At 49.2% G+C, this 25,758-nt stretch overlaps 1 protein-coding gene across 1 annotated transcript in view; it reads left to right on the forward strand.

Annotated features, from left to right (window-relative positions):
- Rin3 (Ras and Rab interactor 3) overlaps positions 1 to 25,758 on the forward strand; it is a 120,536-nt gene that overhangs the window by 33,003 nt on the left and 61,775 nt on the right. The window contains 1 exon segment of the mRNA XM_052738824.1: positions 10,036 to 10,153. Within this exon segment, the coding sequence (XP_052594784.1) occupies positions 10,036 to 10,153 (118 nt within the window).

A 25,758-nucleotide genomic window follows, 5' to 3' on the forward strand; every position in this document is an offset into this window, starting at 1 on the left:
GGTGCCTAGTGTATTATTCGTCGCTTTTCTGTTGCTGTGACAAGCACTGTGATGGGTCCAGAGGAATAAGAGTCTGTCATGGAGGAGAAGTGGCAGGCGTGGCTACTGGAGTAGCCAGCTAAGAGTTAACATCTTGACCCACAAGCACAGAAGCAGAAAGAACAACCTAGACATAGGTAAAACTTGTTACTCTCAAAGCCCACCCCAGTAGCATACTTCCTCTAGCAAGGCCACGCCTCCTGAACCTACCCAAACAATGCCATCAAGTGGGGACCAAGTATTCAAATGCCTGACACTGTGGAGGGACATTATCCTTCAGACCTCCACAGGTAGCCATCAGGGTTTGTCTAGGGTGTGTGAAGGAGGGTCTAATCATTGAGTAGTAAGGAACAGATTCCCCCCACCCCCAGTCTCTGGAAGAATACTGATGGGAGTCATACCACAAACTGGGGCAATAGAAGTTGTGGTCTTGTCAGAAGTATTTCTGTGGCTAGAGTTAGACTCAGTGGTAGTGTGAATGCCGTGTTCAGCAAGCAACCCCGTTTTCCCCCATACCATCCTTTCTTCAAAAAGCATAGAAACTTGACATCTTCCCAGGCCCCTAAGAGCAGAGATGGTTCTGTGTGGGTTGTTTGTGAGTGCCGTCCCTGTGCTATCCAGATGTCACCTTGTCATTAGCAGGCTTTGCTTTTATCCTATTTCAAAAGCCATGAGGAGACCTGAGTTGTTTCTTCAGTGCCAGCCTTTTGGAACCATTGGTGTCCAGAAAAGAGTCCTCAAGAAGCCACAGAAAGCGAAAGAGGCTGGCAGAGGTTATATACACTGACTGAATCCCCCTGGAAAGTAGTGTGGAGCATATGCCTCAGGGCTCTGTCATCTGACGGTCTGGGAGTTTTGTGCTGTTCATCAGTCTATTACTATTACATGGGTTTGACAGTTCATTTTCCCATCCTTTCTCTCTGCCTGTTCTGTGAGAACAATCACCTGCCAAGAACAGCCCTGAGGTCAAGAGATGTGGAGCTGGCTACAAGAGGCAGGGCTAGAGTCTAGAAGTCCAGGAAAAGCCCAGTGCTGGGTGGACAGCAAGGCTGCTAGCCCTGGGGAGTGAGGTCACCTGCCTCAGGTTATGAGGCTAGTGAGTGGTGGACCCAAGTCCAGGCCTACCTGGAGCAGAGTGGGGACTAGACCAGCAAAGGAGAAACAGGAAGGAAGCAAACACAGTCACCCTCATATCTCCATATTGCATCTGCACATTAACCATGGATGGAAAATGTTGGCGGGGACAATTGCATCTGCACTGAACAGTACAGACTCTAAATGATACAGCCTAACTCCCATTTGCACAGCATTGGGCTGGCTCAGAGTTGACAAAAGATCCCGGGAGGGTTTAGAGACTAGAGGAGGATGTGAGCAGGTTGTATAGAGATTCAGGTGTCTTAGCTGAGGACAGGGATGTGTTCTGAAAGGTGATCACTAGGCTATTTTATCATTGTTGAGCCAACGTCCCATAACATACTTACACAAGCTAAGATAGCCACTTGCCAATATTATCTGAACTTTGTAGCCATTTCTGTCAGCTAGACATAATCAGCATCCCTCTTTCCAGATGAGGAAGTTGAGGTACAGAGATGTTGCCTAAAGTCACACAGCTAGGAGAGTGGGGCTGGAGAATATAGCTCAGTGAGTTCCAGGCCAGCCTGGACCACCGTGTAAGACTCTATTCCAAAGAAAAGGGAAAGAGAGGCACATGGTGTGATCTTCAAAGATGCTGGGAAAGCCCTTTGCTGCACAATATGCTTCCCACAGAACCAGTGCGATGATGTCATTATTTTGAAAAGCACAGACACCATGGGTGGTCCCTGTGCTTTAAGACAGCCCAGAGACCTCCTGGGTCCACCTCCTGAAGCATTGTGAGAGGCAGCCTTTGTCATGCCTAGAGCCAGCTCTCTTGCCTGTCCCCAGTGTCTGTGTGACCTTGGCCACATCTACTTCCTTCCTCAGGACCTGCCTCTACTCCCAGCAGCCTCTTCTCTGATAAGGACTTGGGAACACTGTGGCCCTTTTTAAAAGAAAAAAAAATCATATGTATCCAGCAACAGAAAGTTGCCTTTATTTCTTCTACACTCAGGCTGGTTTGTTGTTTTAGTTAGCATGGTTTTAGAGTTATGGAAAAGTTGCAAGCCCAGAACAGAGAGTGCCCTGTACCCTGAGAACAGAGCATGCCCTGTGCCCACCCACATGCAGGCACTGCCGTTGACAGCAGCTAACCAACACTTGCCACAGTTACTGTACCAGTCCTGGCACATCAGTGCCAGCTAAAGCCTGGGCTTGCTTTTGCCTGATGTCCTCTGTCTGCCCCAGGACCCTCTCCAGGACACATATGCCATGCAGTCATCATAGCTCCTTTGACTCCTCTTGGTGGGGACAGTTAGTGAGATTTGAAGAGGACAGATGGGGCATTTAGCAGAATGTCCTTCATTGGAGTTTGTCTACTGGTTAAGCATGAGTTGACAAGTCTCGGTGGAGTAACAGAGGCAAAGCTAGTGCCAACCCATCATTCAAAGGTTCTGTGTTAGTCATGATTTTTGCTGCTGTGATGAATTCCCGAGAATTAAAAACCGATTAAAAGATGAAGGACTTACATGGGCTCATGGTTTAAGAGGTCTAAGTTTGTATTCGGTTAACATTGCTGTTGACCTGAAGTGATGCTGAATGGCATGACAGAGAGCCAATGATGAGCAAAGCCCACCACCCTACAATAGACAGGAAGTAACAGAGCAAAGCCCATCACCTCATGGTGGACAGGAAGTGATGGAGCAAAGTCTATCAACTCATGGTGGACAGGAAGTGATGGAGCAAAGCTTATCAATTCATAGTGGACAGGAAGTGACAGAGCAAAGCCCATCACCTCATGGTGGACAGGAAGTGATGGAACAAAGTCTATCAACTCATGGTGGACAGGAAGAGATGGAGCAAAGTCTATCAACTCATGGTGGACAGGAAGAGATGGAGCAAAGTCTATCAACTCATGGTGGACAGGAAGTGATGGAGCAAAGTCTATCGACTCATGGTGGACAAAAAGTGACAGAGCAAAGCCCATCACCTCATGGTGGACAGGAAGTAATGGAGCAAAGCTTATCAGTTCATGGTGGACAGGAAGTGACAGAGCAAGGCCCATCACCTCATAGTGGACAGGAAGTGATGGAGCAAAGCCCATCATCTCATGGTAGACAAAAAGTGATGGAGCAAAGCCCATCACTTCATGGTGGACAGAACACACATAGCCAGACAGGAAGGACCTAGGGTCATATAAAGGCCCACCCCCAAATGACCTATGTCCTTTAGCCAAACTCCATCTCCTAAGGTTTCCAGAGCTCTGAATTAGCACACTAAGTCAGAGACCTTGGCTTCAAGTCTTCAACACATGAATCTGTAGGGGGCATTTCCTATTCAAACCACAACAGGTACCAAATAACAGTGCAATTCGTCCTGGCGGCATTGGCTTTGCCTGCCCAGTTTGTGATGTCTCTCCACCTCAACCTCATTCTTGCCCTCCTGTTTCCCAAATCTTTGGAAGGAAAGTCGCTCTGCTGTAAGGAGGGGCATTACACCCTGCCTCCTGGATAACAGGCTCCAGAGACATTAGAGTTCTGCATAAGATTCATCTCTTTCCCCTTGTCTGCTTAATCATGCCCATCAATATGTAAACTAGGACTACTTTTATACTTTGGGTGCAAACTAATTTTCAACCTTGTGTGTGTACCCCTGCTATGGGGGCCAAAGGTCAACCTCAGGTGTTGTTTATCAGGTTGGTATTTATTTATTGAGAGTCTCATAGAACCTGGTCTCATTGTATCTTCAATAAGAAGGCAAGGCTCGGCTGGGTGGCGATGGCGCACACCTTTAATCCCAGCACTCGGGAGGCAGAGCCAGGCGGATCTCTGTGAGTTTGAGGCCAGCCTGGTCTATAGAGAGAGATCCAGGACAGGCACCAAAACTACACAGAGAAATCCTGACTCGAAAAAACAAAAAAATAAAAGAAGGCAAGGCTAGCTGGCCAGTGAGCCGCAGAGACCCTCTGCTTGTGTCTGTCTCCTCAGCACTGGGATGTGGTGTGTGCCACCACCTTTTGCAAGGGTTCTGGGGAGCAAACTCGGGTCCTAATGGCTCCATGGCTTGCAAGACAGGCGTTTTACCCACTAAGCTATCTCCCTGGATCCTAATATGCAATTCTGTGGAAAGCTGTCCACAGAAGTCTCTCACGTGGATTGTGATGGTTAGCTTTTGTCAGCCTGACACGATCTAGGGTCATCTGGGAAAGGGAATCTCAGTGGAGAAAGTGGCTCCATCAGATTAGCTTACAGGCAAGGCCGAGGGGCATTTTCTTGTTGGTGACCACTATGGAAGGGCCTAGGCCACTGTGGGCGATGCCACCTCTAGGCAGGAGGCCCTAGGTTGTGTAAGAAAGCAAGCAGAACATGCTTGTGAGCAGTATTACTCCACGGTCTCTGCTTTGGTTCCTGAGTCCAGTTTCCAACCTCAGTTCCTGCCATGACTTCCCTCAATAATGGACTGTGAGCGGTAAGATGAAATAAACTCTTCCCTCCCCAAGATACTTTGGGTCTCAGTGTTTGTCGCAGCAATAGAAAGCAAACAAGGACATGGCTCTTGTGTCCCTTGGACCCCAGCACTCCACAATCGTGAGTACAGGTGTCCTTGCCTGCTTTCTGTTGGAGCACTTCCTTATTTTCTGGCCATACAAGATGCTGTTATCTTGTACACTCTCTGCCTCAGCCCAGGGACCAGCCACATCCTGTGTCTCCAAGGACTTCTGCTTCCTTTGATTAAGGAACTCTCCTAGAAGCCAAGGTCTGTGTGTGACCTAGATCTGTTATGATTGAATTGTTATCATTTCTAGGTTGAAAGACAGTTTTCACTTATTATTTATCTATTTATGGAGGAGGGATGCACATGCCACAGTGGGAGTGTGGAGCTCAGAGGACAACTTGTAGGAGTTGGTTCTCTCCTTCCACCATGTGGGTTTGGGGGATCAAACTCAGGTCATCAGTGTTTTTCCCTGCTGAGCTATCTCGATAGCCCTTAAAAGGTAGTCTTCAATAAGAGAAGCCTCTGTGGTGGTGAGAGTTTTGCTTAAGAGCTGTGGGAATGCATGTTGTCAGATGGACTGGCAGACCATGATCTGGCAGATTGCAAGAGTGCTAATTCCATTCCGACAAGCTTCTTTGGTAATACAGGGAAGTCCTATGTCCCTCTGCATGGGATGAGGCTGAGAAAGGTGGCATTGACAGTGGTTGGGAGGTTCAGTGGTCCCCTCTCTCATCCTTGTGGCAGCCCTGTGAACAGGGGCACACTCTCCATCCACACTTAGGAAACAGCCCTGCGAGGGGAACACATGACCTGAGTTTGGCTTCCAATTGTGGTGTCTCATTCGGTTCCACCACTGGCTGCCTTCAGAGGCCCAAAAAATTGCAGCATCAGCCCCCCAGGCCAAATGCTTCATCTTTTGGCTTGGCTTAAAAAGTAGGGATTCTTCCATCTAACATCCCCAGACCTGCTGGGCGATGGGTGGGGGTGCTCTGCGTGGGGCTGGGACATTTGGTCTCCCCCTTAGTGCTTGAGAAGCTAATCCATCTGTTGGCACCAAGTTGTGTTTCTCCTCTCTGAAAGAGGAGCCATTGGCATGCTTTAAAAGCTCCCAAGGTGACTCCGAGCTGTGGCCAGCCTTGAGAAATGCTGCCTGGGCCTTACCATGGCCGTGTTGTAAGTCAGAGGAATGATGAGCTGTAGTTTCTCCATGTCTTGTAAATTAATCTCGGTCAATGTGTCCTTCAGTCCATTTCCGGATCTCTGATCTTCTGCATGCACTCCCCAGCTCTGTTGGGGTGGGAACCCTGGGGTGAGAGGTCCTTGGCTGCCAATGAACTACCACAGCTATATGAACCCAGGATGGCCACTGGGCTGCCCATAGGCATGATGGGAAATTCCTCCAGCTGCAAATAGCTCTGGTCCAAAATGAAAGATGAAAACACAGCCATTTAGAGTGTATCTAGATTGGAGTTTTTATTTATTTGAGGGGATTGCTGTGGCCCTTTAATTCTTTACCTGAGTCTTTTTCCATCCCAGCTATTTTTGAAAACATTGGCCTGTTCAAAACCCATCCTATCTTATCCCAGTTCTTGGGAGGTGGAGGTGAGGCAGGTGAATCTCTGTGAGTTCAAGGCCACCATACCCTGTCTCAAAAGAAAACTAGACATCCTGGCAGGGTATGATCTGTGGTTCGACATGCCTGCAACCATAGCTCTCAGATTGCCTTAATTCATCACAACATGAGCTCTCTTGCAACCTTGCGGGGAGGGGCTGGGAAGGCCCCCAAGGTGCTGGAGCAAGAAGAGTATTGGAATCCTATGTGGTTTTCTTCCCTACAGAGCCAGGTCAGAGAGGACAGGTGACCTCCCTGACAACACAGAGCAGTTCTGCATTGGAATTTAGAAGGACACAACTATTCAGACTCAGTGCCCAGGCCTCTCACCATCATCTAGTTCAGAGTTCAGCTGGGGAAATCCTAGCTGTCACAGAAGTGAGACCCCAGTGTGGCATGTAGCCCAGTGGCTTACACTGTTCGGGGAAGGCCATTCTGCTTTCTAGGGGTTCCTAGTAGATTGTCTTAGAGGAGCTGATGAAAGGAGACAGGGGACAGAGGAGCCAGACCCAGATGTCAGGTCAGGTAGGTGAGGACCCTGGGACCAGCGAGGTCTACTGGTGGCCTGGTGAATCGGGAAATGACTCAGGAGCAGGAACCTTGGCAGTGTGGGCAGGAGAGTGAACAGCTCTGTGACCAGTCACCTTGGTAAGCATCCAGGAATGAGCAGAAGGCCCTACTGCCTGCTCCTGTGTTGCTCACTCTGGCTCCTCTCCACTCAGAGCTGAGGCCTGAGGTCTGCAGTTTGGATTTAGGCCTGTCAAGTTTCCTTGCCACAGGAGCCTCCTGCCCACCTGGTCACTCTTCTGGTTCAGAGATGCTTAGGGGGACAGAAACGCTAGACTTCCAGGCATGTGCTACCAGATCTAGCCAGCAGCATTCTCCTGAGGTCTACTGGGCAGGAATGAAATCACAGACTGTGTAAGGGTACCCATCCCAACCCTGCTCACCTCCCCCAGGTCAGGGTGGGGCTGGCAGCTTCAGCCTAGAATCCCTCTTCAGTCTCCCTCTGAAACCAAGGGCCTAAGAGCCTCCTGTTAGCATAACCCCATGCCTGGTCAGAAAAGGTCCTTAGAAAGGACAGATGCCCCTGCCTCAGGAAGTTCCCAGGGTTTTGAAGCTCTGTACCAAGAACTGGAAACAAAGACCAGCTGTATTTCATATTGTGCCACACCCACTCAAACACTCATTCACACGCATTTCCTTCAGCCCCGCTGGTTCCCATGGATCTGTGGGCAAGGAGGCAAATTGACCTTGAACCTCTGTAGAAGAAACAAAGTGACTTCATATTTGAGAGACATATTTGGGACAGTTAAATTTCAGTGTCTCGACCATTGTCTCTGGGCAGGGAGTGAGAGCTAATGGAAGCATCTAGAAACAAGCAGACAGACTTGCAACTCCTCTTCCCTCCTCTCTACTTCTGCTTCTGGTTCTCATGCTCTCTCCACCCTGCCCAGAAGAGAGAGGCTAACCACCGCCCCCCTACTCCCCCACCTCCCCACCCCTGCGCCTTCCCACTTCAGCTAACTTCCAGAAGGGCCATGCATGCCCATGAAGAAATGACCTTTAAGAGCCTGGTGAGATAGGTGAGGGTCATGCCGGAGACCTAGAGTCAAGGGCCTGAGTTTAAAACCCATCTCTAGGATCTCTTGTGCTGTCTTAAGCATTACCTGGCTCTCCTTACCTCTGTTTCCTCATAACCACACCCCCCTGTAGATTTAGTATGAGAAGTTGCAAGTTCAGGCTTGGGGCCAACTCGGGAGATGGTACACGTCGGCTGCTGTGGATCAGGAGCAGCGAGCTCACTGTGTGTCTTATTAATAGCGCTGCACTCATGCCTAAGATGACCTGGCAGTATCATGGTAGGATTAATAACCAGTAGTTGTGGTAGCAGAATCTGGAGCCTAAGGAGAGGTCTTCTCCAGAGCTTCCCACACTTGGGGTCATGTCCTCACATTTGGGGATGTCCCAGTGTCCGAGCTCCTCAGCCAGCCCTCAACAGCTTGGCCACACTCCTGGCCTTGGGAATTCCAGCTGAGCTGTTTGGGACCTGAGCCCAGGAGACAGAGTCCAGGGGCAGTTTGAGCATGGAAAGAATGGGAACACGGACTGAGTGCTTCCCTTCTGTTGACAGTGTGTTCCAAAAGGCTAGGAGTATTCCAGAAGGTGTCACCTGGGAAGGAAGGGTGGGCTTGGGAAGGGCCAGCTGGGCCTGCAAAGGACATTATTAAGGAACAGTTGTAACAAAGGAAGGGCCTATCATATCATTGTGATTGCACCTAGGAGGCCACTGCCTCTGGGGACCACTCGGAAGTGGAGCCACTGCTTGATCAGAAGTGGTACAGCCTAGGAGTCTATAAATAGATGGTTCCCGTTCTGAGCTGTCCCTGGTGTCCGTGGTCAGCCAGTACTGGCTTAATGCACAGACACACATGTCCACTGGCCCAGAGGGTCGTCTGTTGATTCTGTCAACTCAGAGGGAATCTGCAGCAGAAGAGAACCTGGAAGAACTTCATTTCAGGTTAGTGCAGAGAGCCCTTGCATGGTGAAGGTCCTGGGTATCCTGAGGCTGGATCCCATTCAGCCCCTCACAGCCAGGAAGCTGTGACTAAGTTTATATTTATAGATTCCCAGGTTGTACCACTTCTGATCATGTAGTGGCTCCACTTCGAATGGTCCCCGGAGGCAGTGGCCTCCCAGGTGCAGTCACAGTGAAAGGCCTCCCCATTGTTACAAACTGTTGTTTTATAATGTCCTGGCCAGGCCAACCTTCCTGAGTTCATCCTGTGGTCCAGGCAGACATTTACTTAGGCACTACACCCTCCTGGGGTGTAGTGGGCAGTGATGGTCAGGGTCTCTTCGCTTCTCACCTGTAAAATGGGGACCATAACAAAACTTACACCATGGGGTGATGGAGAAAATGGAGCCAGTGAGTGTATGATATACCCTGACAGTTCCTGCAACAGAGAGCTCCAGGTTAACTGTCTGCTATTTTTAGCAGGGACTGATAGCAAAGGTCCATAATCCCAGCTACTCAGGAGGTAAACCAGAGGATCAAAAGTTCAAGCAAGGCGTATGTGGGCTACAAAGTGTGTCAAGTCCAGTCTGGGCAACTTAGTGAGACCTTGTCTCAAAGGAAAATGAAAGGAAGGCTGAGTCTGAAACTTAGTGGCAGAGCCTTGCTGCTTAGCACCCAGGAGACCCTGTGTTCAGTCTCCAGTACCATAAAGTCCAAACAAAATAGCTATTTTTATTTATTGATTTATTTATGTTTTTTTTCAAGATGGGTTTCTGTGGTAGTCTTAGCTGTCCTGGAACTAGCTCTGTAGACCCTGCTGGACTCGAACTTGCAGAGATCCGCCTGCCTCTGCCTCCCAAGTTCTGGGATTAAAAACTTGTGCCACCACCACCTAGCTGCTCTTTTTTGTTTTTGCAAAGGAGAAAAAGTATAAATTTTCTGATACCTATGATTGTTTCCAACAGACAGTCCCCACCTCCAACCCCACCCCTCCCCACAAAAAGCTGGATGCTAGAGCCGTGAGTTGAAATTCAACCAACTCCCAACTATGAGGGCTTTTCTGAGCCTAGATCCTAGGCCACCAGCATACAGAACCCCACCCACTCCCATGCATCAGCAGTGGAGAAACTGAGACTCCACTCTGGATATGGGTCAGGTTCACTTTTCTCAAGGGATGTGTGACCACTTCCTCTTTGAGTTTGTTTCAGATACCCTCTGGATGATTTCCACCCTGCCTCCATCCCTCTTCCTCCACCAAAGCTTCCGGTTCACTGAGCCTCTGCTTCTACCATTTCAGATGTTCCTGGTTTGCCGGGACAGCAGCCTGAAACGCCTGGTGCTGTGTGTCCATTTCCCTTCCCTGAAGGACAGCTCCACCGAGGTCCTGGAGTACCCAATCAAAGAAGAAAAATCTAGTAAGTTCTCACCTCACCTTCCTCCCTCCAAGCTACACAGCAGAACCTGCTAGCCACAAACCCTCCACTCTGTCCCCATGTTTGAAACTAGAATGGGGAAAATCATTTTTAGAGTTGGGTTGAAGGTAGCAGTTTGGATTAGGTAAGAGTTTGAAAGGAGACACGTGTTGGTATGTTTCCTGTGCCCACATTATATGGACTAGACGTTGACCAGGTTTGTTTTAAACTCAGCTTATCACTCAAATGTTAAAATTGCCAGACATGGTAGTGCATGCTTGGGTAACTTGGAGGCCCACCCAGCTAGCTAGGCAGTGAGTGTCAAGTCACAAAGTATCAAATTAGAAAGACACTATTTCAAAACATTAAGCAAAGTCACTGTTAATTTTCACTGTCTCTGCTCCCAGCTTGGTTGTCTTCACTTCCCGGTAGCCATAGTCAAGTCCTTTCTTGTTTGTGAGCACAAAGGGTGACAGAGAAAGGGAGGAAAAGGTGAAGAAATAAGATGTCTGGTCCTGGGTTTCAACGACACATTAGTACATTCTCAAACTGTGATTGTGATCTGGGGTGTGTCATGTAGCCTCTCAGGCTTTTTCTTCCATCAAATGAAACCAACAATCACTGTCCTATCTCTGTCCCAGAGCCTTTGAAATGGTCACGTGGGCAAGCACTTCTAAAGACAGGGTGTTAGTTTTGGGTGTGCACAGGACTGTCAGAGCAGACCTGGGTTAGGGGGAACCTGTTTGGGGATCTTTAATCCAGGCTAGCCTCAAATTCATAGGCCTCTGACCTCAGCCTCTCCACTGTCAAACTGAGAGGTGCACACTACCATGCCTGGATCCTGGGGTGGGTTTGTACTGATCAAGACATCTGGGATCTTGGATCTCGGCTGGGCTAGGCTCAACCGTCTGCACCAGCTTCTGCATTCTTTCAAAGGTCGTGTTCACGGGTTAGGTTTTAAAATCCAAGAAGCCTGTGATGAGAATCCATAGGATAAAGCTGGGTGGTGGTGCACACACCTTTAATCCCAGCATTCAGGAAGCAGAGGCAGGTGGATCTGTGTGTTCAAGGCCAGCCTGGTCTACAAAGTAAGTTCCAGGACAGCTAGAGCTGTTGCACAGAGAAACCCTGTCTCAAAAAAAAAAAAAAAAAAAAAAGAATTCATAGGCTATTCCAAGCACCAACTGACGACACCCATAGAAACAATTCCAGGGTGTCCCCTGAACCTTATCACCCTCGTCAACCACAGAGTGACAGCAGCTAAGGAAGCTACGGTAAATACTCTCCTGCTTGTTGTTCAAAACACTGAGAAAGTACATAGATAAATAAGACGGAGGTCCTGGCCTCGGGGATCTCCAGTCAGATCAGAGGGCTATGCTAGCGCAGGGCAAACAGATCTCTATTCCTCTCATGATATCGCTTGACAGGTGTTACGGCCAAGGGACTCCTGTCCAAGTGTATGGAGGGCCCAGATCCTCCCTTCTGTAGGAAGAATCTGGAAAGGTATCTAAGAGGGGGAAGCTTTAGGGCTGGGTCCTAAATGTGTGACGGTGCTTGTATTAGTCCAATAAAAGGCTGATTTTCTACAAAAGGAAAGTAGAGCAGGTTCCCATCCTGCTTGGAGGGGGTCTTTCCAGAGACTCAGACCACATGAATAAAACACATCCTGTACTTGTCCCATGGTTACAGAGAGTGCATCTTGTGGCAGGAACTCACGGCACCTGCCTTTTAGGGTATCAAGTGAGATAAGAGACAGCAGTGGAAAGGTGTTTACTGTCGTGGGGAATGTGGCCATGTGGAAAATCAGCCAACTGCCACAATACCAAGAAACGGCTTAAAGGTTCAGGAAGCACAGGCAAGATGCGCCTCCCTCGGGAACACTGCAAGACCCTGCTGCTCTACCTCCAGCACGTGGCCTCCATATTTTAGGGTTGGGTCCAAGGCAACAGTTAGACTAGGAAAGGAGTCTGGGTGTCTCCTGTACCCATGTTTTATTGACAAAAACTCAGTCATATGACCAAGCCCACCTGCAAGGGACACTGGGAAATGCAGTCAATCTTGTGCCCAGGAAAACAGAGCTGCTGGATTTTAATGAACGGCTAGGAGTTGCTCCCTGAGTATGAGGGTAGAGATGTGGAACTAGGAAAAGGCTGTGGAGTCAGGGGGCGAGGGTGGAGTTCTCAAAGAGGATGGGGCCGGGGTGCTGTGGTTTTTTCTAAACCACTGGAATACATGTCCCTTGGTGACTCAGAAGGGGTGGAGTTGTTTGGGTTGTTTTCTGTTTCCCAAGAAACCTGGGTCATTTTTCCTATGGCCCGGGGAAAGTGACCTTTACAGTGTCTCTGGCACCACATGGTCCTGGATGTGTTTGTGACCCCTAGAGAAAGTTGACCAATAGGCCACAAACTGATGGTCTGGGATTTCAGGATAGTCCTACCTCTTAGTGAGAGTCATGACTTCTGGGAGTAGGCTGCCACACATTAGTTACCTCTGAACTTTTAGGGACCCAAGTGCCTTGAGTGAGTTTCAGCCTGTAGGACTGGAAAAGTGGTCAGGTAGGGGTGTGCATGGGGCTCTGTGGAGAGATTACTGGCTCAAGGTGGATACCAGAGGTTTTTGGAGGCGACGGGGGAGAGTGTTGCTGGCCCAGAAACTGCCTGGGCTTCTGTTCTGCTCTTCTGTCCTCTATGCCTTTCCACCTGCCTGCTGCTGCCTTTGGGGCCATCACATGGAGGCCTCTGCACCTTAAACACAGCACACCCCTTGGAAGGCAGGGTGGCAGTGTGATTTCATGTCCCCTTTCCAAGTCTGATTCTGCAGAAGGCAAACAGAGTAGGATGGCGGTAGCTAGAGTTAAAACAGACCCAGTTCAGAAGCATTGCAGCCATGGGAAGGACCCCTCAGTACAGAACTGGCTCAATCCTGATCCGGCTTGCACAGGTGGGAATTTACAGCAAGGTGGGCAGGGATGATTCGGTGGGGTGCTGGCTGAAGATGGGTAGACTGGCCCCACTTCTAAAGGATGGGAAACAAGTAAAACCCAATTGGGTATAGATGGTGATCAGAGAGGCGGGGCAGAGGTTCCCCACACACTTAAAGGGGTTATTGCATGCCGGGCGGTGGTGGCGCACGCCTTTAATCCCAGCCCTCGGGAGGCAGAGCCAGGCGGATCTCTGTGAGTTCAAGGCCAGCCTGGTCTACCAAGTGAGTTCCAGGAAAGGCGCAAAGCTATACAGAGAAACCCTGTCTCGAAAAAAGGGGTTGTTGCTGAAACAGGAAGTACATGGAGGGACTTCTGAGAAGGTCCAGGAGCCTGTGACCGTTTAGTTGAGTGAAGTTCTGTTAAGGCAGATGGACAGTGTTACTGGAGCTATGAAGGTCAGAACCTGGGCCCTGGCAGCCCCAACAAACTGGGCTGGGCCCCTGGTTCTCCATAGGCCAATTAAACAGATAATAGTGAAAAGATGAGGAAAGAGAGCCGCTCAGTGTGGGGAGAGGAACAAATAAAGAGATCCTGTCACCGTCCCCCACAAAGGCCATCTTCAGGGTCTTGACATGAGGTTTAAGTTGAGGGTAAGAGGTCTGCATAACTAAGCAGCCCTGCCAAGGGGTGTGGTCATCCCTGACTGATCACTGACCCATCATTGTCTGGATCCCAGTGTGTCCTGCAAGGTTGTTGGACGTGTTATCAGAACTATGAAATCTCTTTCCCGGAAATAAGCCCTCCTCTCTCTGGCCCCAGGACCCCAGCCTTCTCCTTCTCCTAGCTGACACTTCAATTCCTTGGCGACAATGACTTCAATAGTGTGATAGCCCAGAGAAAGGGGCACCAGTGTCTCTTGATAGTATCTTCATTTCTGCCACGATGGTTACACCAGGCCATTCAGAACTGGGAGCACTGACGTCTCAGGCTCTTGGTTTCCTCCAAGGGCCACATGGAAGAATTTCCTGCATTTTAAGGCTTTAAACAAATTCAGTGTTTAGCTTTGCCCTGAAGGTAATCAAAATGCAAACCAAAGTCATCCAGGCAATCTGGTTCTTCAATCCTTATTCCTCCACATTTACCACAAACGCAGAGATGCCCGTGGTTTGTATATTTTGTTCTCTCTTTACATTACTCTGCTGCTCCCAAACCTCTTTCCCTTGAGGTCTGCTGCCAGAGCAAGGCCAGTGGCTATTTCTCTGCCTCGGTGATTCTAGGTCCCGCCCTCCACCCTCTCTTTTAGTCCTGTGTCTTCAGGACTCAGCACTGACCGTGGGAGACACACAGCCTGGTAGACTCTCATCTCTGCCTCCTGCCACTTGTGTGACTGGGGCAAGATGCTCCACCTCTCCAGGCCCTGGCACCCCTGTCTGTGAGGTAGGAATAATGATGGTGCCTTTGTCAGAGTCCTGGAAGGAATCTGTTGTCCAGAAGACATAGGATCTGAGACTTTGTGGCCAGGATGACTGCAGTAGAGTGTCCCGAGGAGGAAGTGGGAATGCAAAGGCCCAGACCTAGAACTGGAGCTTTCTGGGTTTCCCCACACGAGTGGAGGGAGGAGACCAGGGGGTGCCCCAAAAGTGAGTCTTGCTTTGACCACAACTTTGCTTTGAGGCACTTAGAATCCCCTCTCTTCTCCTTCTCCTCCTCCTCCTCCTCCTCCTTCTTCTTTGTTTTTGTTTTTGTTTTTGTTTTGTTTTGTTTTGTTTTTTGAAACAGGGTTTCTCTGTGTACTCCTGGCTGTCCTGAAACTCACTCTGTAGATGAGGCTGGCCTCAAACTCACAGAGATCCACTTGCCTCTGCCTCCCCAGTGCTGGGATTAGAGGTCTGCACCACCACTGCCCCGCTTCCCTCTCTGGTTTCTTACAAGGATTTTTCAAAGAAAAAATGGCCAGGCTGGAGCCCAGTGGGGTGGGAAGAATAAACTCTCCTCATCCGTGTGGCCAGCAGGAAAGGGAAGTGACTCCAGAGATTAAGCAAAAGAGGATTTACAGCAGGGATGCACCTGTTGAAGGAGCAGAGAGAAGGATGGATGGGGCGATGGCAGCTTCCGGGAGGTAAGCCTGCCCCTTGATGGCTGGTATAAACAACCTGCCCTAGAGGACGCTGTATCAGGAGCATCCTTTATCCGAAATGCTTGAGCCAGGAGTCTTACAAACTTGCCCCAGATTGTGAAGTTTTTGCACATGTGTAATGAGTTGTCTTGGGGATGAGACCTAAGCCTAACAAGGAAACTTATTTATGCTTTATACATACTGTGTAACATAGCCTTAAAGTGATTTTTTTTTCTTTTATAATCTTTCCAATGCACCTGCCTTTTAACTCTGCTTGTCAGTTGACATCAGGTGTAGAAGTTTTCGCTTGTGGCAAGATGTCAGTGGACCAAACAGTTTTGGAGTTTGGAGCATTTCAGATTTCAAATTTCCAGAGAAAGAGTGCTCAGCTGAACCTGCTTTTTCATTAATATGCATAGAGGTGGCGAGGATGATAAACATATTCATGGGATGGCATTTTCCTAGTGGTTGCTGAATAAAGGAAGAAGAAAACCCATTTGGGACTGTCTCTACCAGAGCAGCCCTGAGGCAGTGTGGTAGCCAGGCCCATGCAGGAAGTGGGCTATGCAGTGCACAAGGCCTGAGCCACAGTTCCATCACTCACACCTAGTCCCTCTGGCCCACTGACCCTTGACTTTAGAAAGGTCTGTCCATGAATTCTGAGTAAATCGTCACTCTCAGGTGTGAGTTTTACATCAGGTTGGGTACATCAGCACCTGGAGAACAGCTCATCTCCTGGGCAAGTATGGTGAATTCTCATGCTGTTTGGTGTGGGGATCATCACCAATAGATGCAAGGGAGAGCTCTCAGGGTGAGTCTTCCTGGGCAGTAGAGATGCATATAGGCATGGTAGAGTGTTGCCAGAATGCCTTTAACTTCTCTCCATACTCTTGAGGGTAATTGTCACCAGCTGAAACCCTAGAATGAAATCTGACCTGTTTTTGAATGGAGATGGCTTAAGGCCATGAACAGGTGAGAAATTGTTATTCATAAAGGAGGGATTGGTGTAGAGACTCCATATTTTAGCAGGAGGTGAGGCAGGTTTGACTGCCTTGTGGGAGATTTCACAGGCTTGTCAATGCAACCCCCCCCCCCCCGCTTTTTTTTTAAGAACATGAATTTTGGATAGGATGACTGTAGGTTCTAGATTTTTATTCTTGTGAGATCAGGTAAGATGCCTGATGTCCTTGTTACCGTTTCTTTATCTGTGAACTGAAGGGGACTCCCCAGCACAGCTGTGAGCAGATCCTTGAAAGAAGCTATGAGCCGGGGAAGCACTCGGCATCTTTGTATCTAAATGTAGACACTTCTGGGAAGAAGTCACGAGCCCCACGTGTAGCAAGTGCTCGGTGCACAGTGGCAGTTATAATTAGCACCCTGCAGCTCACACCTCGCAACCCCTCATTTCCTGTACTGCCCGTCCTGAGGACTGCTCTAAAAAGCAGATGCGTCCCGGGCTGCTGAGTGGCCACAGGAGCTTGGGCTAAAATAGCCATGGTTTACTTTATTCTGCCTTCATCATTCCTACTTGGAGCTTCCAGAACTGGAGTTGTGTCAGATGCGGCAGGGAGGTCAGTTTAGCTCTAAGAGATCTACTGCAAAACCTTGGGAAAACAACTTAACTTCCTCCTCCTCCTCCTCGTCCTCCTCCTCCTCCTCCTCCTCGTCCTCCTCCTCCTCCTGCTCTTTTAGTTCTTCATTTTGAAGATCTCACAGGAGAGCTCAGGCTGGCTTCGAATTTGATCTCTTCCTGCCTCAACCTCCCGAGTACTGGGATCACAGGCATGCACTACCGTGCTCTCTACTTCGTCTTTCCACCTCTCCACAGTCCTGTCTTCCCTTTGTATTTTTTGAAGCCCAGGGTGGCCTCAAATTCTTAATCTTCTGCCGCCTGGGTGCTGTGATCATACGCCTAGCTTTTTTCTTCTTTCAATAGATTTTGAGTCACGGTCACGCATGCCATTGTTTACCCTTCCATGGTCATCATCCTGTTTTTATCATGAGCTTTCTCAGCTCTATGCTGCTAAGCATGTCACAAAATGTATCCCTAAAGTGTCTGCTGACTGGGTTTTGAGGGAAGACACTTATAAGGGGGCTAAGACACAGCCCCAACCCTGGACCAAGCAAAAAGAGGCGCCCACAACTACACACAAGGCCACTGTCTTAGGTCCTATAATGTAACCGTGCTCTTGAGATGTCAACACTCCTTATTCCTGACTAAAGGAGATCACCTGGGTCCCTTTGGGGCTGGGGAGTTGAGTAACAATTGTGAGGAAGAACTTTGGGGAACAGGCTTGAGAAGCTGAAGCCACAGTCTTCTATGTCAAAGTTCAGAGACAAGGAAGGCCGTGCTGGTCAGGCAGTAACCAAAGAGACAAAACCAAGGCTTCAAGGGTGGAATTGGCTGGGTCACCAGCAGCTGTGACAAGCACACTCCACTGTTAAGGATTTGGTTTGTAGTGTCATGGGAAGGTTTTGAGCAGGAAGCAGCCCAATGAGATGGATGCTTTAGCCCCCCTGGGCTGTGTGGCAACTGGCAGGGACAGTGACCAGTCACAACTGAAAAGGAAAGAGGGGTTGTAGAAAACTGCCAATGGTAAAAGCTTTATGACTGCGTAGGTGTTGGGGCTGGAGAGCGGGAAGGCAGGTCTGGGGGTGGGCCCTGGAGAAAGAGAGCACTCTGAGTTGTCATGGGAGCACTCTAGATAGGCAGGAGAGTCCAACAGGGAGAAGAGGGGCACTCCACAGAGTCAATGCCTCGACAGAAAAATAGGGCAGCAACACTCCTCCCGTAACCGTGACCATGGGCTAGAGGAGTTTGTTTTGTTCTGAGAGAACCCAAAAAGATCCAAAGCACAGGGTCTTGTTGATTGTGAAAGGAAAAGGATGGTGAAAAGAGGTTGGTGTCACAGTGTGTGGTCCTGGTCTGCCTGTGGGTGGTCCTGGCCTGCCTGTGGGTGTGGTCCTGGTCTGCCTGTGGGTGGTCCTGGCCTGCCTGTGGGTGTGGTCCTGGTCTGCCTGTGGGTGGTCCTGGTCTGCCTGTGGGTGGTCCTGGCCTGCCTGTGGGTGGTCCTGGCCTGCCTCTGTGGGTGGTCCTGGCCTGCCTGTGTGGGTGGTCCTGGCCTGCCTGTGTGGGTGGTCCTGGCCTGCCTGTGGGGGTGGTCCTGGCCTGCCTATGGGGGTGGTCCTGGTCTGCCTGTGGGTGGTCCTGGTTTGCCTGTGGGTGATTCTGATTTGCATGTGTGTGACTGCCCACATTTAGGGACTTTGTAGCTTCAAGAAACCCATCTAAGAGACAGCAGCTCGACTTGTCTACTTCTGGACCAGAGGCCTCTACTCAACAGCCCTTCTTTTGAAGGCAGTGGTAGGGGACGTCGCGGCAAGCCCTAGGGTCTCCTGGCTTCGGTTTCAGGCCTGGGTGATCTTGGCTCAGCATATATTTGAGCCCATCTGTATTGCTGTAACAAATAACTGGGACTGGGTATGGTCTAAAAAAGAGACATTTATTTCTCACAATTTTGGGAGCTAGGAAGGCCAACATTAAGTCATGGGCAGGTAACACTGGCTACTGAGAGCTACTCCCTGTTCCAGCATGGTGCCTTACTATTTCATCCTGTGGAGGGGCAGGGAGCTGTGTTCTCCATGGCAAGAAGTGGAAGGACCAGTGAGCTGAACCCTGCTTGAAGCTTTGTAAAGACTTAAGACTGTGGTTTAGTGGTAGAGCACTTACCTAGCACACATGAGGCCTGCATTTCATCCCAGCATTACATATTAAGTCAAATAAAATAATTAAGAGATGGGAAAAAAAAAAAAAAAAAAAGAGGGATGATAGAATTGTTGCCGGGCGGGGGTGGCGCACGCCTTTAATCCCAGCACTCGGGAGGCAGAGCCAGGCGGATCTCTGTGAGTTCGAGGCCAGCCTGGACTACCAAGTGAGTTCCAGGAAAGGCGCAAAGCTACACAGAGAAACCCTGTCTCGAAAAACCAAAAAAAAAAAAAAAAAAAGAGATGGGAATGTGGCTACATTGGTTGAGTTCTTACCTAATATATATACATAAAGCCCTGGGTCCAATCCCCAGGTCTACATAAAACCAGGTGTAGTCCATGTGCTTGTTCACTGGAGAGTGGAGACAGGCCTGTCCCTGGGGCTCAATATCCAGTCAGGCTAGCTGAATTGGTGAACCCGAAGGCCAGCAAGAGATTCTCTCTCAAAAATAAGATGGATGGCTCCTGAGAAACAACACCCAAGGTGTTCTCTCTCTCTCTCTACCCCTTCCTTAAGTCAAAGAGAAGTCAGAGTTAGAAACTTCACCCCTTTTTCAGATATGGATGGATGGATGCAGCAGGCAGAAACTCAGTAAGGACACAGTTGAGCTCAGCAGAGCCTATCAACTGGATGTGACAGACCACTAGACCCATGGACCGCTTCATCAACACAAGCGTATGCATACTCCTCTACCGTTTACGGGAAACTTGCATCAAGCAGACCACACTCTGGACCCTGAGGTGTGCCTTAAGAGATTATGGAGAACAGAAACCAGACCAACCACATGGAACCAAAGTAGGAATCGACGAGCAGAAAGTCAGTGGCACATCCCTACTAGATTAAACAATGCATCCACCATAATACCACGTCAAAGGAAAAATCTCATGGAAAATTTGTAAATACTTTAAATGAAAATCCAAACTTCTCAAAATGTGTATAGTAGGCAGCACCTACAGGAAATATATAGCATTGAATGCATACATTAGAAGAGAATGAAATCAGATTTCCTATTCAGTACTCTCACTTAACTGGCTCTGGAAACTAAAGATCATGTGACATGGGGCCCTCATTCCCATCAATCACATACGGGCCCATTATACCTCTAAAGAAGCTGTAGGAAGAACGGACAAGAAATGTCTGTGGACATACCTAAGATCTACAAAGTACAGGAGTGGTCCAAACACTGCTGTGTGTGTGCCTGTATTCATCTGTTTATGAATATGAGTACTTAGCATTTATTGGCTCCTGGGTGATGATAAGGTTTCTTGTCTTCAAATCTGGCCGGGGAGGCAGAACAGGCAGTTACAGAATAGTGTGATTAGGGCTCTTGTGATCAAGTGAAAGGGTGAGGGATGGCATTATACTATAAACCAAGGTCCCAGAGAGAGCACAGATGTGACGCTCAACCAGAGTTGGCTCCTAAGAGTCACTAGGGCACCTGAGTGGATAGGAGCAAGACTAGACAAAACCAGACAAGGGGCTTGTGTCCTGTAGTTCTCAGCACTTCCCTGTGAGGAGGCTTGAGCTGAGTGGAACACCTGACATAGAGGACATCTAAGGAGAGATTCCTAGGAACCTTAGCTCTGGGGAAGTTTGGGGAAGTTGATCTGGCTCACTTCCCAGGTTTGCTTTTGCTCTGGGAATTCCCAGACAGCACTACCCTAAGAAGAATGAACAGCAGTAGAGTCATTGTGAGCTTGAACAAAGCCATCAGTGAAGTGGGCTCTCATCAGGCTTCCCCAGTAACTTGCTGTGTGTCCTTACATAAGCCACTCAATGCCTCTAAGCCTCCTGGGAAAGGGAACTCCTGACTTCTGGCAAATAATAGATTCAAAGTGCCCTGGAAGAATAAGGCCCCACAGCTTTGCCCAACTATATGTGTCCCACACACCTAGATCAGAAAGCCTTCCCACAACCTAGAAAATGCATGGTGCTGTGTCCAGACAACCTAGCTGCCTTTGGGGAAGCCATATTAGTATGTCTCACCAACAGAGGCAAGAACTTCTGGGAAGTTCCGCAAAAAAGAAAAAAACAGACTAGTGTCTTCTGTGGCTCTTTGTACCTGTCTCTTCTCACTTGTTGGAATCAATGAAAGGTTTGTCTTGCTCTTTGTGGCACAGCTGACTCAACCTTTATTATGTTTACTGCTTCTGCCTTGGTTATCACAGAGTCAACATTTAGGGAACTTGCCCTAGAGGAATTTCCCCTGCTGGAATGTTCCTTTTGTGTAGTTCCCTGTCCAACACTACCCTCAGCACCTCCAAACGTAGAAGCCTCCTGGTGAAACTAAGCCACTGTCACTGGGCTCTGAAATTGTAAGCCTTCGGTCTCAGTTGTTGGAGACTTAGCACATGGCTTTTGGACCGCCTGTTCTCTGTCTTCACCACCTCTGAAGCAAGTGTTAGGATCTCCTCTTTGCAGCTGAGCCAGTGGTGCCCAAGGATGTCAACTGGGAGTCAACTGAGTCAGAGATGCATGGCTCTTTCTCCAGAATCCAGCTGTTTCTGGTCATGTCTCTGTATTCTTCATTCAACAGGCTCTCCAAGGGCCAGAGGAAGATGGCAGAGAGAAATAGAGCAGACAATCATCCACTCATTAATATTCTCATAATCGTGTCATTGTTTCATTGTTTCCTCTTCGTGTTCCTGACACAGAGCCAGAGCCAGGCAGAAAAGGAGCAGGTAGGGCTATGAGGCCTCAGTGAGGAGGGCCATGGGGATGGGAGTTCCAGGCCTGACCCTGCCTCTGACAATTGAGCCTAAACAATCTTGTTTATTAAGAATCTGGCTCTTCCCAGCTAGGGATTAAGTATATCATGAAACCAGCAGGGGCTATATCCAGGGTGGTTTTCCCTATGGAGCTGATTGTGGCCATCCCTCCTGCTGCTGCCCCTTCCCATCTGGAAAATCAGGATGTGTGAAGAGCCACCCCTGGGCCTTGACATGTAATGTGAGCATCTTACAAACCAAAGCATGACGTGTGTGTGTGTGTGTGTGTGTGTGTGTGTGTGTGTGAGAGAGAGAGAGAGAGAGAGAGAGAGAGAGAGAGAGAGAGAGAGAGATGGAATCTGAGCACACTACCATAGGAACACAGATTCTGAAGAAACCAGATGAATGACGTAACTCAGCTACTCGTGGCTAGCATTTGCAGTCTTGAGGAACTTCCTCGTAGACATCTGAGGTGCTTCTCATTGGCTTCAGCATCCTGAGGACCACAGCCTGTCATTCACAGAAAGGATGCCGTGGAGATTTCCCATGCTTTTCTTTGAGAAATATCAATGGCAGGGGCCATGAAAGAAAAAGCCAGAAGACAGGCTTAGCTTTGAAGTCCAGTGGTCACATACTATGTGGATGAACCTGGGCAGGAGTTCAGTTTCCTTTCCTGTGACCCATGGAGCATCCCCATAGCAGACTTTGGGGGGAGACCCTTGGAGAATGACGTATTAGATTATGTTGGACCCTCTGTGTCTCTGAGGACTGTAGTTTCCTACCAGTCTTGGGACTCCAGCAGGATCCCAAGTTTTCCGAACATGGCCCATGGATTGGCACAAGAATCTCCCCCTTCTAGCCTAGCCTAAAACATTGCCCAAATGCCTCTTCCTCCATAGAATGATGGCACAAAAAGTATTTAGTGAGATTTGGCTAGTTACTGGGCTTTAGACAGTTACAATGGGAGAGACGAAGGACTATGGTATCGTAGCAGTCGTTTATTAAGCATTTGGTATGAATTATTTATTTTTTAATTTTGAGACAGGATCTCTCCCCACGCCCAGACTGGCCTCAAACACACTATCTTCCTGCCTTAGCCTCCTAACTGATGGGATTACAATTGCTCTGCTAATTTAATCTGCATGTCAGTTTTAGGATATGGCGCCACAGTGTGGCAGATTAAGGTATTTTTTGACACTTCTTCCTTCTTGGGGTGGAGTCTATTGCCCCTCCCTTAAATCTACTTTGGTCTGTGACTTCTGCGGTCAACAAAATAAGCAGAAATGACTCTAGCCAGTTCCTCATAGGTTTTCAGAGAGCTGGCACGTCTTAAATTCTAAGAGCCGAATTGCCTCCATCCTGAAGAGAGGGGCCTGCGGATGATGGAAGGGAGAGAGGCCTGGGAGGGAGATGGACCTGGCTGACTGTAGCCTTTTAACTCTCTGTGCCAAAGAGCTTGTTTGAGGAAAACATCCTGGACCCTCCAAACCAAACCAGGCCCCAGCTGATTGCAGCCAATAAAAAGTCAGCTACCCAAGGAGTGGAAATGTCGCCCAGCTGAGTGAGCACTGCCCATTTCAGACCCACAATGAGTTGTAAGAAGATGGTTGTTATTTCCAAGTCACTCTGTTTTGTCTTTTGTTACACAGCAGTAGATAACAACAACCAAACTCCTGTTTTCCAATAACTGATGCTGCTCAAAATCATACATTACTGACAGCAAAGCCAGGGTTCAGACCCCAGGAACCCAGCTCTGAGTACTTGTTCCTCATACTCAGTGGTTCTGCTCTTGGGCCAGTGAAATGGCTCAACAGGCAAAGGCCCCTACTACCAAATGTGACAACTATGTTCCAACCCCGGGACCCACTCACATGGTAGAGGAGAAAACCAATTCCCCCAGGTTGTCCTCTGACCTCCACACAGGCTCTGTTGCCACATGCACTGTGACTTGTTCTTCCTCTGCATATAAATAAATGTAATTTATAAAACCCAGACTAAATGCTTCCAAGCTCCATATGATGCTGCATACCTGTGATCCCAGCATTTGGGGTGGGGGCTGGAGGAGGGAGCAAAGTCTGAGGCCATCCTGGGCCATAAAGTGAGACTCTGTCTCAGGAAAAGGAGGAGGAGGGAGAAGAAGAGGAGGAGAAAAGAGGATGAAGAAGAGGAGGGGGAGAAGGAGGAGGAGAGGAAAAGGAGGAGGGGGAAGAAGAGGAGGGGGAAAGAAGAGGAGGAGGGGGAAGAAGAGGAGGAGGGGGAGGAAGCAGCAGCAGCCGCTGCTTCTCTTAGGAAGTGTCTATCCGAGAGGAGTCACTCACTTGCCATGGTTAGAGGTTTATATGCCTTAGTTTATCTGTTTATTCAGTTTAAGTACACTAGGCCCAAGGTACACATAGATGACTATGTCAGAGCAATGTGAAGGCTTTACTGCCCTCAGAAGAATCCTCCAAACACTGGTGATGGGCAGGTGGGTGTGGACATGTGGCGTGTCCTGAAGGACAGAGAGAAGTGTCCGATCTGGACAAGAGAGGAAGGTGCGTATCAAGTGGCAGGAGAGCTCATGCAGAGTGCCAGGGTGCTGGGTGTGTCCAGGGGAAGTTCAGTGTGGGCAGAATGTGGGTGTGTGGAAGGGAGGGGTGAACAGAGAACCAGATGCCAGCGGAGGCCCACGAGGCTGTCCCAGAGCTGTGCACACAGGCCTTGAGTGAGGCTCAGCCTTTGTCCAAAGCCCTCCAGAACCCAATGAAGGGCATGTGGGTGGGGACGTCATCTGATGTGCCTTTTACAGAGAAGTTACATGTCTTTGCGGGGGGTGGGGGGCGCTAAAGGCTAGAATTCAAGAGAGACCCTGAGGTTGAAGACTAGAGGGTAGTCTACAGCAACAGTTAGGGACAGCATGTGGGACTCGACCCAGCAGTCATGGTGGGCACGAGGAGAAGGAACATGTCCCAGAAATATTCAAGAGAACTGGCGTGCAGAAGGAAAAGGCACTGTGGGAGGGACACAGCAAATGACATGGCTAACCAGGGCACTTGGTCTGGGATTGGCATGCGGTAGGTGCTTACCAAATAGTTACCAAATAAAGGCTGAATGAGCTCCCGGTCTAGTGTCAGGATGAGGACAATGTGTGGGGTGCAAATTTGAGGGTCCTTAGCAAAGGGAGCTCCTAGAATGAGAGCTTAAATTGTACATGTCTCTTCATAATGTTCTTACCCTTGGGGACCAAGAGGCCTTTTCATCTCTGCAACTAGAGGGCAATCTGATCTGCTCTTCTAGGGTGGCAACTTATCACCAAAGAGAATTTGAATTAAAAAACATCTCTCTGCTAGAGAAATGTGAAACCTGAGTCTGCCTACGAGGACTTCCAGCTAGATCCCAGCTGGCAGATAGAAAGGGAATGCCCAGGAATTGCCTCCAACAATGGCAGCACCCCATCCTGACCTAGGATAGTGGTAGGGGTGAATTAGGAGCTATGGCCTGTGCCTGCAGGGTTATGGGGAGGGCAGGGCTCTGCTCTACCACTAATATCCTCTGCTCAAAACCTACACACAAGTAGACACGGTGAGGAAGATGGATGTACTCAACAAACTGACCAATAGCTGGACGAGGGGATACCCCCGTCCATACCTCCATCAGCCTTGTTTCCTAGAGCTGCAGACTCCTGGCTGAGCAAGGGCTCAGTCTGCCTGAGATGCTAAAGGCAGCCGAGGGGAGAGAAGAAAGTTGGTAAGTCTGGCTCAGTAGTCTCCTAGCAGGCAAAGTACCAGTTGCCCAAGACTGGTCCCTTGTTCCTGATTCCTGATTCCCACTGTGGCTCTCTGTTTCTGCGTTGCTAGTTTAGAACATGGGAACCCAGACCCTTTAGGACTGAGGCGTCCATTGAACTCAGTTCCAAGCTTTGCTGTTGGGAGCCCACTATGTGCCAGCAGCAGGCTAGGAGCTGCTATCCAAAGCACTTTGAGTCCGTGTCCCGTCCCGTGTCCCCCACCACCACCACCACCCCGCCCCTCAGGTGCTTTAGAGCACACGCCCCAGTTCCTAGCAGGTCCTCCCTTGTTGTAAGAGGCTGTCCTGGGCTGGGCATGATGTTGTCAG

This window comes from Peromyscus californicus, unplaced genomic scaffold (assembly GCF_007827085.1).
Source record: "Peromyscus californicus insignis strain IS unplaced genomic scaffold, ASM782708v3 Scaffold_15__1_contigs__length_86483966, whole genome shotgun sequence".
Classification (NCBI taxonomy): domain Eukaryota; kingdom Metazoa; phylum Chordata; class Mammalia; order Rodentia; family Cricetidae; genus Peromyscus; species Peromyscus californicus.